Source organism: Dermacentor albipictus, chromosome 1 (genome assembly GCF_038994185.2).
Source record: "Dermacentor albipictus isolate Rhodes 1998 colony chromosome 1, USDA_Dalb.pri_finalv2, whole genome shotgun sequence".
NCBI lineage: Eukaryota > Metazoa > Arthropoda > Arachnida > Ixodida > Ixodidae > Dermacentor > Dermacentor albipictus.
The window spans coordinates 405,132,445-405,150,290 of record NC_091821.1 but is presented as its reverse complement, the minus strand read 5'-3'; the positions used below and the strand labels follow the sequence as shown (position 1 = coordinate 405,150,290).

The window sequence follows — 17,846 nt, the reverse complement described above, 5'->3', positions numbered from 1 at the left end:
TCCATAATAGGCGGCAAGATTTCTTTTTTTCTTGAATACGAGATCATGGGAACCCCATGCTTTGCCGACTGGCGTGGCACCAGCCCGCGACATACAGACCAGTGAACTAACACAAAAGTACATGACGTTAAGGTTTAATAGTGGCCAGGTACTCGCCGGCCTTGCGATGACCGAGTGCGGTGAGAAAAACATTCACTGCAACTTGTTTTTCATAGTACAAAAATGGCTTAAAAAAGTGATTTCTAAATTGCATCTTCTCCAAATTTTTCCGCGAATATTTCCGCTTATGTGTTCGGGCCTTACCAGTGCTCAAGCCTGCCTGTGTGATAAATTTCATGTCTAGGTGAAAGTGGGAGTCATTCATGTCGTTTATAACACGAATTTGAAGACCACTGCATTTATTAAGGCATCAATTCTAGATGGTACTAATGAATGAAAAAAAAGTGTTCCGTGATGTTGCTAAGCTGAGTGAGTTAACAAAGGTTTATCTTGACGCCTAGCGCGATACATAGAACACGAGTGCAGCGCTATTCTTCTATCAGACTTCTCTATTTCATTTTGCACGTAAGAAGCGTTGTATATATGAACAATGTGTAAAAAGCAAACACGCCGTACGGAATAATTAGACGTGCGCCACTATAACGTAAACATTTTCTCTAGATGATTTTATTCTAATCTCTAGACGTTAAATTTACATGCCTACCCACGCAAGTATGGGCGATTATCCGTAACATTGCTTGAGCAGCCTAATCAAACGCTGTCTGTTAACAGGATGTGTTATTTTGCTTGGTTTTAAAGCGAATGGTACTGCCTAGTGCAACAGGCTCTCCTTGTCTAATCGACTGACAAAACGCAGCGAGAACACAGAAGTGGAGAGAGCTTGGAAGGGGTCAGGCTAGCCAAGCGAAAGCAGATAACCGGGCGATAAGTGTAATGTCGGGGCCTCTAATTGGCCCACTTTCCCTTGCTTGGCTCGCGACGCCATGCAGACGATCACGAAGGCGTGCAACAGGCCGTTAAAAGTGTCACCGAAATGGATCCTCAGTGAAAATGGGTCGGCAGAGTTATGACGCATACGCGCTTAAAGGGCTCGACAGTCTTATACCTCAACTGAATTTTACAGCGAAACCATTCGCCTTTCGTTGGTCGGCATTGTCCGTGTCCATGTCCGTGGACAAAAGTGTGGGTCCTGTCCGGAGATGGTGCAATGGAGGGCCGACCAGCGTCGGAGGTGAAGCAGGCTTCAAGCACTCAGCAAACTGAAACAAAAGTGCACACATTCTTCGCAATCACGCATACAACATATAGAACAACATTCGTTTGAATAAAGAACAAGCACAAAACAAGCACCGGAACCACAGGGCAGAGATCATGATTGATAATTATCTATGGCATGTGAAGCATTTCTCATTGGTATAGACAACGAAAATATGTGGGTGAGTTTTTATTTCTTAAGTGCTATATTTAAGTAATTTCTTTTGGGCTTGTTCAGCCGCTATTGACGCTACCCAGTACAAATAGTATAGCGGCGTATGCATACTGAAGTATGACACGTACTTCCAAGTGGCTAGATCGACAACTCTGGTGAGCACGTAGTTGCTGACACTGCCACGTTGTGTAGCAGAACTTTGTTCGCAGTGTTTAGGGTGACGCCAAACACTTTCTCCGTGTAAAGCTGGAACCACTGGCTGGCCTTGTTGAAGAGGTAAGCACTGAAACCTCCCGAGACGATCGTGGGAAGTTTCCTCTCTTTGGAAGAGTGCAATTGCGTTGGGTGTGGCCGCCTAGGAGGCAAGAAAAATGAGCAAGCCTTCTCGAGTACGTCCGTTTCTCTTGACACCTAGCGCTCATGTGAGCGCTCCGTACCTTAACCTGTCCGCTTTCCTTGCGCACACGAAACCAAGACGAGAGGCCGCGTGGTAGCGCGCAGTGGTGGCTCTTCAAAATGCCCCTGTATGCCGCGTGTGCCAGCATACGTTAGTCAATCCGTTTAAAGAAAAAAAAAGACATATTTAAGAAAACACGGTGCAAAAGCTGTTATAAGTCTTGCGGTGTTAAGTTTCAGTGGTCTGACGACCGAAGAGGGTAGGTATAGTAAAATGGTATATTTTACCATATTTTCTAAACCTTTTCTTTCAGCAGCTATGCTAACTTCAGCGGGGGCAGCCTATATGCTCTCAAAGGGAGCAAAGTTGAGCATACTTGCACCACTTTGCTGCAATACTAGGCGGTAAAACCACACCTGCCTTTAGAAATGGGAAGCATCAGTTTTTGCTTACTTTAGGCACGTTGACTCTGTCTGTCTGTCTGTCTGTCTGTCTGTCTGTCTGTCTGTCTGTCTGTCTGTCTGTCTGTCTGTCTGTCTGTCTGTCTGTCTGTCTGTCTGTCTGTCTGTCTGTCTGTCTGTCTGTCTGTCTATCTATCTATCTATCTATCTATCTATCTATCTATCTATCTATCTATCTATCTATCTATCTATCTATCTATCTATCTATCTATCTATCTATCTATCTATCTATCTATCTATCTATCTATCTATCTATCTATCTATCTATCTATCTATCTATCTATCTATCTATCCTTCCTTTCATCCATCCATCCATCCATCCATCCATCCATCCATCCATCCATACATCCATCCATCCATTTATCCTGTGGCACCCTTGTGGTGCCGTGGTGGTAGTTTCATTAACTATATCACCTTGAACTGAATTTAATAATGATATGCATGACAATAATTCATAGCATGCAGAACATTATATGAGAAGTATTAAATTCGTTTGTGATATGCATGGCATGTTATGAGGTACACGTATGATACGCATGTATAATTATGAAATGAGTATGACATGACATGTATACTATAACAATAATGACAACGTGTATGCGATTACCTGATTTGTATGAATGACATGCTTGGCACTACATGCATTTTTCTCATGTTATGTCGCACCATTCATATCATATCATGCGTCGCTAGCTTGGGCTACTAGATATCTGCTCGTGCATGCAATGACATTCCATGTCATTCATATAAAGCAAGTGATGCCAGGCGTGCATGTCATTAGTGTCTTGCTTGTCATGTCATGACAAGTCATTCGTCATGCCAAACATGCATTTCATGGTTTTGTCATGACCGGTGATGCGATGCATCTCACGCACGCATGCCATGACGTGTCATGCATGTAATTCATGATTTCATGTTACGCACGTAATGTCATTTATGTTATGACACGTTACGCATGCATGTTATTCACGTAACGTCATGCTATTCGTCACGATACATGTCATTGATGCAATGTCATGCGCGTTACGGAGGAGCGGATGGCGATGTTGATGGCATTGAAGGTAACGAAAAGTCGGTACCACGCGATGGCGCTTGGAGAGTAGCGGCGCGAACGGCTAAAGCAAAAGGTTAGGCGCAACGCTACTTCTTTCGGGAGCATATGCAGGGGTAAAAGCGTTTTGGGTTTGACTATCTCCAGGATTGGCCCACATTTTTATGAGTAATTCGTTGCATCTTTGAGCGTGACCTTGCTCTGACCATGGCTCTGGCTAGACAAAGTAATGCTGAGCATTTAGAAATGACACCTTATCGTCGCTATAAATGCAAACATCGGAGTGATTGGGAAAGGTAAATCATGTTTTACCTGGATAGGCTGCAGGCAGCAATCCAGGATGGCGCGAGCACGTTGGCGATGTCGAAAAAACATTCGCAGGCTTTAATGATCGCCTCTGAAGACATTAATTTTGACAGCAGCAAGCTAGATTTTGAAATAATGACCATATAATCTTAAAAACAACTTATTTGCAATGCGTACAACATCATTTTCCTCGGCCGATATACTGATTGCTCTGCACTTCGAAATACAATTCATCTAGTTAATTCATATAAGCACGTAACTCCTGTCTATCCTGTGGAATAGTCAGGGGCCAATATTTATATCTAAGCAGTGCACATCAGCGGGTGCCATTTTCTTTAATTCTGACACGCTGAAGCACAGCTCCCCATTTAAATATATAATGTTCTCGCAATTATTTCCTGCTTTCAGGCCATGAAAAGTACTCGCAAAAAGAAGACACAACGAAATGATTTTTGAGTTGAAAACGTAATCAGTACATAATAAATTAAGCAGAAACTCGTTTGATGAACTACCCACAACAGTGAATTCGCTCCAGCGTATCATATTAGAAACGCATCGGTAGGCAATGCGTTAAGTTTCCAAGGCTGATATCACAATTTTCGCTATGATATCTTGGCCAATAGAGGACTAGAGTCATCATGTTGATCATTATCATCATCACCAGCACCATCGCGGTCGTCGCCACTACATGCGCATACCCCACCACTTTGAAGAAGTTTTCAAGGCACGCAAAGACACATAAAATTCGCCAGGTCATGGGAATCGCCTACGTGTAAGCGGGTAAACAAGATGCGTTTTTTTCTTATCTACAAAAACATTTGATGATGGTTAGTGATCCTCAGGAACTTCACCAAGTTCCCGGTAGGTCTGTCTGTCGGTCCTCACCTAACCGTTTTCCCACCAACTTGTTTCATTTGGCCTTATCAGAAGTCGGCCTTAACCAGTGTGCTTCAACCTGCAATTCAGCATAGGGATCTAAACGAGACACATGTTCAAAGTAAGAGGGAAACTTCAAGAATGAGTAGTAGTCGAACGAAGAATATCGAACATCAAATGTCGAACAAAGCTAATGCTTTGAAAGGGGGACTTCGTCAGGGCAGCAACACTTGAACACTAGCTGCCGCCATCTAGCCCGCATGCGGCACCGCGGCAGATTGCTGCCCTGACGAAGAAAAGTTCCCATGTCAAAAACTTGACTTAACGCGGCATACGTTGTTTGACTACTGATAATCAACTAAGCATTGTGTAAGTTTAGATCGAAGAAAAAGAAATGCTTAAAAATGACGACGGCGACAACTATAAACGAGTTTGCGCCGTAACATCGGCAAACTGACATATGAGTCGACTCAGCGTAAGCCAGACTCAAAGCAACCCTGTGAGTGCCAGTGAGTACGAGTGAGAGTGAGTTTAGCCTCATGGAGCTTCCTTGAGTCCCATTTTAAATAGTATGTGTCTTAATGAGTCTGAGTGGGTTCAAGCCTGACTTGGTCTGGGCAAAATTACTGCGGTGTGGTCCCAAGCCTAAGAATTCAGGTTAGTTGAAGTGCGTATGAACATCAATGAGTATAGAAATGCGTTCGCGTGGGTGCCTCAGTGAGTCGAAGTGAGTAGAAGCGGGCATGAGTCTCAGTGTGAAACCAAGCGAATCCGAGCTTGTGTGAGCTTGAATGCGTCCAAGTCTGAGCCACATTTGTTTGCAATTGCTTTTGAGAAACCAAGACTTCGTGCGACGCTGAGTACATATGATTCTGAGTGAATCTTCAGTAGTGTATACATGGGCGGTAACCGCTGAAAAAAGTACTGAGCCAGACTAAGGCCATGTAAATCAAGCATTACTGTCCATTATATAAAATTGTGCAGTTGTAAGGTGGCGAGTTATACTGTAATCAGATCAGTTACAGTAAAAATTCAAAGAAATGTAGAATATAACAAAGCTCACACAGAAAGAGCATTTATGATCTCCGCATCACTCGGGGACAGCTGCCCACTATCAAACGAATGGAGCGTTTCTCGGCAGCAGAGTGCTGGGCTTATGCGACTGCGTGTATGATGTGCGTAGATGCAGGCACGCAGGCACCCATGCAAGGCCTTGATGTAGCCTTCTTGGACTCCCGTGGAAATGGTGGTGCAGCAAACACACTTGAATACTCGCTGCTTCAGTGTATTGCGCACGTGGCACCACGGCAGAATCTATTAAGCTTCTATAGCGCGCATGGACTGCTAGCCGACAGCGCTGAGGCACTCCTACGGCTATGGGCTGTTGTGTCTGGTGATCTCACGGAACAAAGGAGGCTTCACCGGCAGATGGGCACGTGTCTCGGGTGCTATTCACGCTTCGTCGTTTACTCAAGGGGACTAAATCAGCGTCACCTGAGTCTTACGGACAAGCAATTATGTTCCGTCTCATCTGTTTTTCGATCACCTAAAGCTGACAGGCGATAAGACTGTGCTCCGAGAGTTGAAGGCGTGTTTGTCAAAAGTCAGTTATGTACATTTGAATATAAAACATTTTCTCATTTCTTAGACGTCGCTCGGGACCTTACTTTCTCCCGGCACCTGGCACGGCACCATCCATGGAACCTTCGTGACCGCAGGGTCCCCCGATTTAACAACAAGGCATACACTTGTACTCGTCGTGACTGACCTTCTAGGGTATTCAAGTCTCGCAATCCGACTACTCTACGAACAGCGACTTCAGTGATGGCATGCGGCTTACTTGCAGCAAACAGTGTGTGTAGCGCCAAACACGTGATCTATGGTAAACAATCTGACGCAGTCTCGAACCTTGGATGCAGAATGCATCCTTTGATGGATGCATTCCTTGGAACCTTGGATGCAGAAGGCTTCCTTTCTATTATACCAGCTTTCATCTCCCCCCGTCCTGTTCATCACATTATTCTGCCCTCCTCCCTCCGCATCTGGTCAACGTTCAAGAGCCAGATTCTCTAGGCAGAAGGTTACGGTCAAGTAAATGGCAATTTTCTGCCTTTTTTCTGTGTTTTAACAAACAACCAAAATGAATTTCACCAAGGTTCTGCATTCCTTGGAACCTTGGATGCAGAATGCTTCCTTTCTATTATACCAGCTTTCATCTCCCCCCGTCCTGTTCATCACATTATTCTGCCCTCCTCCCTCCACATCTGGTCAACGTTCAAGAGCCAGATTCTCTAGGCAGAAGGTTACGGTCAAGTAAATGGCAATTTTCTGCCTTTTTTCTGTGTTTTAACAAACAACCAAAATGAATTTCACCAAGGTTCTAAATTTTCCTTACTAGAGAATGCAATAAGTGAGCTACTTTATCCTCGCAATCATGAACGCAGTAATCTTCCATTTGCCCAAGGTAGTATTCTTCCTGTGCTAGCAATTTCAACACGTGCAGATACAAAAAAGTGCGACATAGTTTTCCCGACTATAACTCGTTGAAATGCGCCTGTAAATTTATCTGTTTCTGTTAGGAGCCCTTTCAGGCACGCGCATTTTCGCACTTTCATTTACATAGCTTATAAATTACTATACCATGGTTGTATTCACACACTAAATGGCACCTGAAGGCTCTTTGCCGAGTGTTTCCAGTCACAGAAAGAACTGTGGTATAATAACGTTGAAGGAACAGGTCTTCAGATGATTATAATAGTATGCGTTATTGCACCAGGCCATCGCGATACGAGCGTTCAAAATGACACGGTCATTCAGGGAATGAGTCTATGTCCAGAACATGGTTTGGCACCGTCATGTCGCTTAGCAGAGAGAGCGCATCGAAACCATCCAACAGGGCCGTCTCATTGGCCGCCTCGCTTTTCGTCGTTTGGCCGCCTCGCTTTTCGTCGTCGCTTTTCGTCGTGGTGTCGAAAGCGACTATGGACGTTTCGGCACTCGCGGTGGTAGTCGTCATCTTTTCCGCCTTGGGCATCGCCAGCCAGATGAGCAGCCACACGAGCAGCAAGAGCAGGAACGGGATTGAGAGGCACACGCACTGCCTGGGAAGCAGAGAATAAAAATTAATATTAGAGATAAAACAAAACAACTAGAACGAAAATAGGAAATTAAAAGCCTCACATAAAACAAAATTGAATTCTTCTGCAAAGAACGCGATCGACGGCATGCTCATACACACATGTGCCATGGAGTGAATGAGACAAGAGGGCCATTCTGCCGGTACGCGTGCATCTGCCTCAGATTCTTGTCTGTTAGTGCCCGCCATGCGAGTGCATATATAGGAAAAGTATAGAAATCGCTGCAAGTAGTTGCCTAGCTTTTGGAGGAAGTTAATAAAATTATGCTGTTTTACGTGCTTAATTCACGATATGATTGAGACACATCGTACTGGGGGACTCCGTATTAATTTTGACGACCTTAGGTTCTTTAATGTGCACCTTAATCTAAGTACACAGGTGTTTTTGCATTTCGCCCCATTTAAATGCGGCCGGTGTGGCCGAGATTTGATCCGCAACTTCGCGCTTAGCAGCGTAACACCAAAGCCAAGGAGCAACCACGGCGGGTGCAGGCAGCAGCGTCTACGAACGCTAACTGATTGTATTCACGGCGGCGCAGTGGATTCAAGTCAGGAACGAAAGCATACGCACCTGACCGCCTTGGACTGGTAGATCAAGACGCCAACAAGTGCTATTCTCAGCACGGTCGCCATCACGAAGTTCCCTGGTTTTTGGCCCTTAAGCGCTTCCTCGAATATCGAAGTGTGCTCGCCAGTTTTTTGCTCCGAGTACATAGATGATACGTTCATGGTCATCATAGTCATGGCTTCGGGCAGACCCGATTGGGCTGTCAGAAACACCTCCGAAGACTGGAACGCGCTCCCGCTATTCGTTGTTTCCATGACTTAAGCTGTTGGTGGACTTCTGGCGAGAGGCGGAAGGAATGAGACGAACAGCGCAAAAAACAATGCGCACAGCAGAGAGCAGATCGATGCGAAAGGGAGGCTGCGATGACCAAGGCTTCGGACTAGCCTGAGCACGCTCGCTTCTTCGTCCTTGCCTTCTTTCTTCTCGATCCTCTTCCCATTTGTTGTACGAGCTTCGATGCATCCTGTTGTTGACGTTGAGTCTTTCTAAACAACTTTTCGTCATTTGCCAGATATTTCCAATGACTTCTTTTTCAAATATACGTATACTTAACGGCATCTTTCTTCCTAACAAATCTTTCCCTTGACATCAATGTTGCCATCCTATTTTCCTTTGATGTTACCACGTTTGGGTAGAGCCACCAGAATGTCTGGCCTGCGCTTTAAAATAGTTTATTGTAGACTTACATCATCTGAACTTCCTCTAAAATTAGATTTATTATTACTTCTCTTATTTTATAGATTTTCAGCTTACTCCAGTGTGTTAAATATTTCACCATGAACAGGGTAGATAAAAACCGTTTTCTCAGTAAGACATATTTCATACTCTAGATAGTTTTTACTCAAGTTGTGCCAACAACCTGATTCTTCACTGATCTCCGACGATCTGCCCATTTGCCATGTGCAACAGTAACAAAAATAACAACAACATAACGTTGCTATGTGAGTTTGTAAACATAGAGTTTCTCACTACATTATAGTGAGAAACTCTATGAGTGAGAGAGTGAGAGTGAGTAGTGAGAAACTACTGTTATAGTGAGAAACTCTATGTTTGTAAAACGTTACCTCTCTATGGTACTCTTGAAAATTCTAAGAGAGGGCCCCGCTGCGGCATTAATTAAAGCATGGGCCTCTTTTTTTCAAATTTTTCACAACGCACTGCTTTTGATTTGAGTGATGTAAGTAATCAAGAATAAGCAAGGAAACAGTGCATGTTGTCAGTGAGCTGCACAATCGAAGCGTGCTTCATTTTAACTGCCTTGATTTGATGTGACTGGAAGAAATATATTAGTTTTAAATCAGTGATCAATGAATTTATTCAATCACCTAATGAATTTTTCATATTTGACTGGTAGAATGTCATATTTGACCCGAAGTTTATGTTATATAAGGACAACTTTATCTGGCATTTAGTTTAGTCACTAAGTAGTACGATTGGCACAAATAGGCAAATATAATTTGTTGAATAACTTCAATAGTAGCACAACGTTACAGTCCGCGTTAAAACCAGCGGGAAATCAAGGTGGTCGTTCTTAATTTACTTCAAACTTAGCTATTGGCATGGCGCAAATCACAAATGCCTGTGACCAAAATATCCAACTATACCTTCACCGAAAAAAATAACGAGTCACCATTTTTTGCCACTACAAAGCGAAAGGAAAAATATCTGAGGACATCTAAGCGCTTCTTATGAGTTGGAAAAGAGAAATCATTAATGTACAATTGTCAATTATTATCCAACGAACTCCTCACAGGCAAGCAAACGCATTGAGACGCTTGGTTAACACCTGCTATAGATAACGCAAGGCTCACTTGTGCACCCGTTGTACTCTTGAGCGCAGCACTATAGCAACCGTACAAGTGCCCCATCACGTGGTTCTTCTTCTTGTATTTCGTGAGCTTTTGTTTTAGCTCGGCAAAACCAGCCAGGCGAATTCTAGCACGAAAAAAAAAAGGTTGAGTCTGAAGTTATTTGAGGTGCTCTACAAATTTATAAACGACATGTTAGAGATGTAATGAGGAGGGAAGATAACCGATGGTCATTAAGGGTTACGGACTGGATTCCAAGAGATGGGGTGTGTAGCAGGGGGTGGCAGAAAGTTCGGCGGGCGGATGAGATTGAGCAGTTTGCAGGGACAACATGGTCACAATTAGCACATGACCGGAGTAGTTGGAGAAGTATGGGGTAGGTCTTTGCCCTGCAGTGGACGTAGCCAGGATGATCATGATGATAATTATAACGATGATGATGATGGCGCATGTTAGAGATTCAAGCAATAATTAAGCAGGTGACCAAACAAAAGCATCATAATAAATTACCAATGTTTAATGATGAAAAATACTGCTTGTAAGGAAACACGACTATCGCTCATATGCAGCTGGTACGCTTTTTCTGTAGTATTCTGTAGTATTCTGGGTATTCTTGACTTGTTGGTAATTTCTCTGGGGATGGCGGTTGTCCCCTCTCGCGATTCTGGGCTCTGGTAACCAGTTTCCTATGGATGGATCTGCCCGTTTTGCTGCCAGTTAGTCTAACATATTGTGCCGTGAATTTCGCCTCGTACATTTCCTCTAGGGTGTTTGACACTCCTAGGTTCAGGATCATCTCGGTTGATGAGCACGGTGGTAAACCTTGGGCAGTTTTGACACCTTCCCTGGTGAGAATGTCTACCTTGTCTATCTCAGCTTTAGCTTTAGTAGTTTAGCTATCTCAGCCAAGTACGGGATAGTGTAGGTGATTCGGCTAATGATGAAAGAGTGGACAAGCCTAAGTAGGTTCGCCTCCTTCAACCCATCATTTTTATTTGCTATCCTCCTGAGAAACCTGCAAGTTTGGTTGGTCGTGGCTTCTAGTCTCTTTATCGTTTCGGTGTTTCTTCCATTTTCATGTATCCACATACCCAGTATCCTGATTTTGTCCACCCTTGGGACCTGAGTGTTGTTGACCATGAGGTGGATAATGACCTAATGCTTGCTTGTGATTAGCATCACCGCTTTTTCCTGCGGGCATTTTAGCACTATGGGTCTCAGGTAGCTTTCGGTTTCCCAGATTGCCCTTTGTAGGGCGTCTTCTATATGGCCATCGCTCCCGACCCTGTCTACGAAAAGGGTGAGGTCGTCAGCGTAGAGAGTGTGGCAGAGGCCCTCTAGGTTTCTGATTCTTTCTGGCAGACCGATCACTGCAATGCTAAAAAGGGTAGGGGATAGCACCGATCCCTGCCATGTTCCCTTGTTGCCTATAGCTTAAAGTTTTCTCTTATTATGCCCCCAATTTCTATGTTCACCATTCGGACTGTGAGGAAATTTTGAGATAGTTGTATAGCTTCCTTCCTATTAGGTGATTGAGGTGTGACAGGATCGCTTGGTGTTTGACATTGTCAAACGTTTTGCTGACGTCCAGTGCCACTATGGCTCTCGAGTCGCTAATCTTTCTTTCTATTACTTGTTCAATACACTAAAATACATGAATTGGCAATCCTTCCGCGATAACGGAGGGGGTTGCGGGGAGATCACTGACGTAGCTGAATGGACCAATAGCATCAAGCAGGCGTGCAAAGAGGCTGAGGAGGAAATAGAATTAGACGAGGAACAATACTGCGTTGATAGCCACATGAGACAACTTTGGCAAAAGAAAAAAGAGGCAGAAACCGAGCTCTTCCAAAAAAGGGGCAACCGTAAGCTGAGAAGGAGAATAGCAGCTTTCAACAAGGAAATTAACAGCCATGCCCAAAAACTAAATACACAACACTGGAACGATATGAGTGATAGACAAGACGAGCAATTAAGCTTCGTCACAACTTGGAAACTATTGAGACACCTCCTGGACCCAGACAACACCAAGGCTGAGACCAGGGGCAGAATGCAAAGACTAACAGACAATTTCCAGGGGTCGGAGGAGGATATGATGAACCAGATAAAAGAGGGGTACATATGGGAAATAAACACCGAAACATTCCCCGACTTTAGCGGCGGAAACCATGAGGAGCTAGACCAAGCAATCCCCATAAGAGAGGTCCAAGCTGCCTTAAACAAGCTCAGAGGAAAAACTGTGGCTGGCCCTGATGGGGTCAACAACAATATACGTAGAAACCTCGATGACAACTCCCTCCAGCAACTAACGGCATTCATGCAAAAGTGTTGGAAGCGGGGGGAGATACCCGGGGAGTTGAAGAAAGAAAATATAGTCCTCATCCCCAAACCAGGCAATGACCTCAAACTAGAGAACCTTAGGCCAATATCGTTAACCTCCTGTGTAGGCAAGCTCACGGAGCACGCCATACAGAACAGGTTCAACGGATACTTGGAAAGTAAATAGCTCTACTCTGATAGCATGGTTGGATTCATACAAGAAGTATCCACAAGCGACGTCATGCTACAACTCTTAATGCGAAATTTGAGCGCTGTTCTACAGGTGGTTTGATTTCGCAATAAATTGACTGGTGTGCACAATCTCTCTCGTGCGGCACTTGCAAATGGAGCCAAGTTCGGCGCGACCGCCACGTTAATCTGGAGATTGCAGGAGCCAGCGCCTGTAGGGGGGCGGGGGGAGGCGCGTGGGTGCGATTCACAGCACCAACCACCGACAGAACCCATAGGCGACGCGCGCTACTCTGGCGCCATCTCTTACCTATCGTCGCCGCACTGCGCTCTTCTGACCCTTTCGCCAAACCCTCCTCCTCCGCTTTCCTCCTTATGGTTCTGCTCACCCTCTTCTCCGCTTTCCTCCTCGCGTCTTTCAACCCCCGCTGCGCTCTGCGTTCGCTTTCGTCTTTGACTGTGCTCCTTCGCTCTGCTATGCCACCTGTGCCGCTCCCCGCACGTACGGACGCCTAACAACTGTGCTCTAAAATGTGGAAGATCAGGCGCGTGCTGCTGAGGGTGTACGGGCTCCACACAAAAATGCCGTATAAATGGCGTAGCCAAACGCGCAAGTGTCATTTCTTCAGGCATCACAAAGCTTACATTCTTAACTTTTGATATAGCCAGTGCGTACACTACGGGCTGATCTTGCAGTCGTGTTCACTCTCTTCTGTATCAGGGACGTCGTCCTAAAACGTGGTGAGTGCGAATTGGAATCCCTATGTCTTGCCGCCCGTGTCTCTTCACTACATTTCTTGACTAAACGTGTCGAACGTACACTGTAAACGAAAATAAACCCACCTGGGAGTTTTTAACAGGTGATGTACCCTAAAACCTCCCCTCCTCAAGTATTTACTCCGATGTATGGGAGCAAAACAGCGCCATTCCCTCGTTTCACTCCGCTGGCTGGCTGCGGGAGTATTAGGGCGACATGACGCGATTTTACTCCGCTTAAAAATCTTGTTCTCCCGTGAAACTCCGGCAGGGAGTTTTAAAAACTCCCCTCCGCCGAAAGAGCTTGGTCACGTGGCGCTTCCCATGAGGCTGTGCGCCTCGCCAGCGACCGGGCGCATTCGGTGGAGTCAGCAGTGCTCATGGCTGACGGTTTGTTTACATTTGTGAAGTGTCGTTCCGCGACAGCGTTTCGTCAATTTGTTTCCCGTATTTACTTCCAGAAAGTGTTATAGGCATGCCTGAAGCTCGCTGTTTCTCAGCTTCAAGTACGTTTGCTCTGATCACTTTGCTGACAACGATGAATGCAAGAGCAACGTTTTCAAGTGCGGAAAAAGGCTTAGGTATACCTCGAAGCTGCTCACTGGCTCGTGATGTCGGCTCAGGTTCTGAATGTGTTTTCGTGCTGCGTGACCCTGGCTTGTGTTGTTCAGTACGTGAAATGCGACTTTTATGTCCTTTTGGGTACATGCTGACAACGTCTGGTGTAATGTTTGAAAGGACCGCGTAGCAATGGCAACTGCAGCCACTGTTCGAGCGACGACGTCCGTGCTAGTCGCACATGTATAGCGTACCCCAAGTTCGTTGCGGTGCCGTGTTGCCAGTGAGAAAGATCGGAGTGCAAGCAACTGTTTTTATGTATCTGCGAACGGATATTTTCACCCGAAGAAAAACGGTAGGACATAAGTATGCGTACTGTAAATAAAGCTTCTTATTGAGCGATGTGCATCGAATTGTTATCGCGCATATAGGTTTTGGTCACGTCATTGCTTCCGATATTGCATTAACATTACGCTCTATCCGAGACACTGATTTAGACGCATGCCTGCTCGCTCCGAGTCTAAGCATTCACTCGACAGATCAGCTATGTAGCTCCTTTTCACAACCGAGAGATATTGCTTGGACGCGGAGCAAGTAGTGCGGTGTATAATATGTATGACTGCGCATTTTTCGGTGTTACGTCGGCTGCTGCGGGTCAAGCTCACACGTAATAATTTGTTGCTACGCTACCACTATATCGCGAAAATTTAATTTTGCTATGAAGCAGACGCACTTACATTTTTCTTGCTTACTGTAACTAACGCACTACTTTTTGGCCGCGAACGCCGGCAGTGTGCGAAGTCGCTCTAGCACTCAGAATGGCATGCTAATTGTGAAAATTTACGCCATTAACTTTTTTCTCTCACTATTCTGAATTAACAGTTTTGTATTGATTAAGGTACTCTGTTAATTTCAGAGAGGCAGATCTCGTATTAACGAGCATGTGAGTCGTAATTCTGAAAACAGCACAGCTGCTCCCTAGGCGGTTTCGAGGCACACAATATCGTGGCTATATATACTGGCACCGTTGCTTCTTGAGTATCGCGTGTACGTGTGATGTCTTTCAAATTTCTGCATTGGGCGTTTCTGAAATGTTCATGTATGTCAGGATTTATGTGCTTTCATTGACTTGTTTCGTCGAATTTGACGCGGTCTCGTGTGCATATTTCGAAATTTGACCAGCAGCCTCTGTATATAAAGATGTTCGCGCAAACTGACGCGTTGCCTCTTTTTATACTCCCATTGCACCTAAAAAAAACTCCGTCCATTGCAAAGCAAAAAAGAAAGAAAAGATAGAAAAAATACCTCCCATAATTCCACGCGAAAATTCCGCTCGCACGGAGTAAAAATTCTACTCCGATCATACGGAGCATAATAAACTCCGAACCGGGGGGTCGCTAGAGGACAAGCGTTATACTCCCACGTCGGAGTTATTTCCGTTTACAGTGTAGGGGCGCCACAATCGAGCTAGCGTGAAAACTCTGCAACAAGTTGATCACTTGAAGGCCTTATAAATCCTGATGACCACGGCTACGAGTCGCATTTATTACACCTGCTATGATAGAGTGAACTCTGTCAAACGGTACCACTCCCGCTCGGGCATGTTGACACGTTGACACTATAGACACGTTGACACATGAGTATTTAAATGACTTTACTAAATCCGCGGAGAAGTCACCAACTTCGTCAGGAAGAGAAGGGGCGATGATGGCTGGTAAATGAAACGAGTTTATATTCATTAACGCAGAGCGTCATCAGCCAACTATCCTACTTACTTATGGGCTTTTAAGCTCAATTTGAAGAGCTACTCGGATAGATTCTTATTGACTCTGCGGTGAATAATGCAGTCATCGGAAAACATGCGGATGTGGCAAGATAATATGCAATGTTAGAATTGTGGTTGTTGCTTAGGCGTGCCTTAAGCGTTTAGTTAAGAATTCCTCAGGTCATCTTAGAATGACAAGGCGCCGATACGAATGAGAAAGGTTGTGTATTAGACACTGATGAGAGATCTTGTCAAATTATATCGCATAATGCAAAATATGACGTCTGTTCGTACGACGCGGTGTGCATTGACATGAATGTCCCGATGAAAGAGCGCAAGCTGGTGATCGCAAGACAAGTTCTTGCGAAACGCGTGCTGCCAAATATGCAAAAAGTTGTTAGCGAGTAGAAAGTTCGCAATACTAGAGTAGATTACAAGCTCAGTAGACTTGTCGATGAGATGGGCTAGCAATTTAATGAAGAGCTTTTGTTGCTTGATTTTTGAACTGGAAGGACATTCCTCATCTTCCACTAAACTGGCATCGTTCCTAGGGAAAGCGACTGTGAAAATAATTAACACGGAATTGCCGCAGACATACATGTATGCATCGTGTTTCAGAATCAGAATCAGAATCAAAAATTTATTATTAGAAGTTGGGTCACAATTACAAGTACTTAGTATGCAGAAGGAGGTCCCATAGTCAAAGACTGTATCGGGACCTCCTGTACAAGAACAGTTATTGTAGTCAACATCTAAAGGCAACAACAGCATATAATAAGGAATTATATAAGCAACAAGAAAAGCACGGTTACAGAACAAAATACATGATTGATTACAAAAAATAACAAGGTTTAGCATAACTTATGGTAGCAGCAAAATTGTGCGCGAACAAAATACCAGCAGTTTATTTACAACAACAAAAAAAGAGGGAAAAAAAAGAGAAGAAAAAGCGAACAATGACCGACTACAGTAATCCTTGTCGTTAATCTGTCAATAAAAAATGCGTTTTTAGTTCTCTTTTAAAATGTGATAAAGATCTTATGTTTTTTATTGTGAAAGGAAGCGTGTTCCCTATTGATATGGAAGAGAATTCTACAGTCTGTTTACCATAGTTAGTACGGATTCTTGGTAAAAGAAAATTGTTATTCAACGCAAATCTTGTGGTACTATGAATCATCAGGTTAGAAGGCGAAAATGGGATCGATGGTAGTTCATTATTCACAAATCTGTAGAAAAAAATACCTAGGTTGTATTTAGTGAGTCAAGATATGGTAAGAATGTTATTCTCGTGTAGTAGGGAAGTGGCGTCAGAAGAGCGTGGGCTGTAAGTAATTATTCTTATGGCTCGGTTCTGTACTGTCTGGAGAGATGCGTAGAGATGAGTAGTTTGGAGTTATTGTCCTCTATGGCAGCTAATGAAGACCACTTAGTACTTTCTATTGCAGATGAAAGTCCACTTGCTATAAATGTGAGAGCTGGCATGTTGCCTTGTATATTTGCGGTGGGTGGAGAAGGAAATGTCCCCATTTATCAGGTGAACCCGTGTATGAAAGCGCATTGTTGAGTTTGTTAGCACAGTTTGTATACGTAATCGAGTCACAGTTGATAAGTAAGAGTAACGCTTATTCAGGGGTTTGAAACACATTTGAACACTTTCCGCTGAAATGTAGCACGTACGCGGCAGCACGGGAAAAGCTCTCCAGCTTTTATCGCACGAACGGACTGCTAACTGACCAGGCTGAGGGACTCCTGTGGCTAGGCGCCACCACTAGCATGCACTCGCATTATTCTCTAGAACATTCGTGTCTCGCACACCTGCTGCCCTACGAACAGTGAATTCAGTGACGATGTTTGGGGCTGTGCCATAAACATTGTTTGTAGTGCCAAATAATTTAACTGCGGTAAACCATCTGGCGCCGTGAGAAACTTTGTACATATATACCGCCCAGAATTTTCGGCGCCTGTAAGTGGCCTCCATGTTTTGTTATGATGTTGATGATGATGAAGGGACTGCGTGAACGGCATGGGCGGCAGCGGGTTACACCGCGGTCGCTATTGTCAGTCGCCCGCGATGGCTGGTTCCGAAGACGCTGCAGCCGTCTTGTGACCTTCGAATGCCGTTAATTATATTTAATTTATTGCGATCACATTGCAGATCACAGAAATGTACTATGGAGATAATTTAGCGAGAGCACCGGCCCTCACCATCTGCTTAAACGGAGCTGCA

The 17,846-nt window shown here is 44.5% G+C and overlaps 1 protein-coding gene across 1 annotated transcript; it reads right to left on the bottom strand.

The window, feature by feature from the left end:
• Positions 1–6,969: 6,969 nt before the first annotated feature.
• LOC135903586 (uncharacterized) lies at positions 6,970–8,655 on the bottom strand. Its single transcript, XM_065433904.2, has 2 exons — positions 8,228–8,655; positions 6,970–7,621 (listed from the first exon to the last, which is right to left on the bottom strand). The coding sequence occupies exons 1-2, from the start codon at positions 8,476–8,478 to the stop codon at positions 7,330–7,332; spliced, it is 543 nt and encodes a 180-aa protein (XP_065289976.1). The 5' UTR covers positions 8,479–8,655; the 3' UTR covers positions 6,970–7,329.
• Between the last annotated feature and the right edge of the window lie 9,191 nt (positions 8,656–17,846).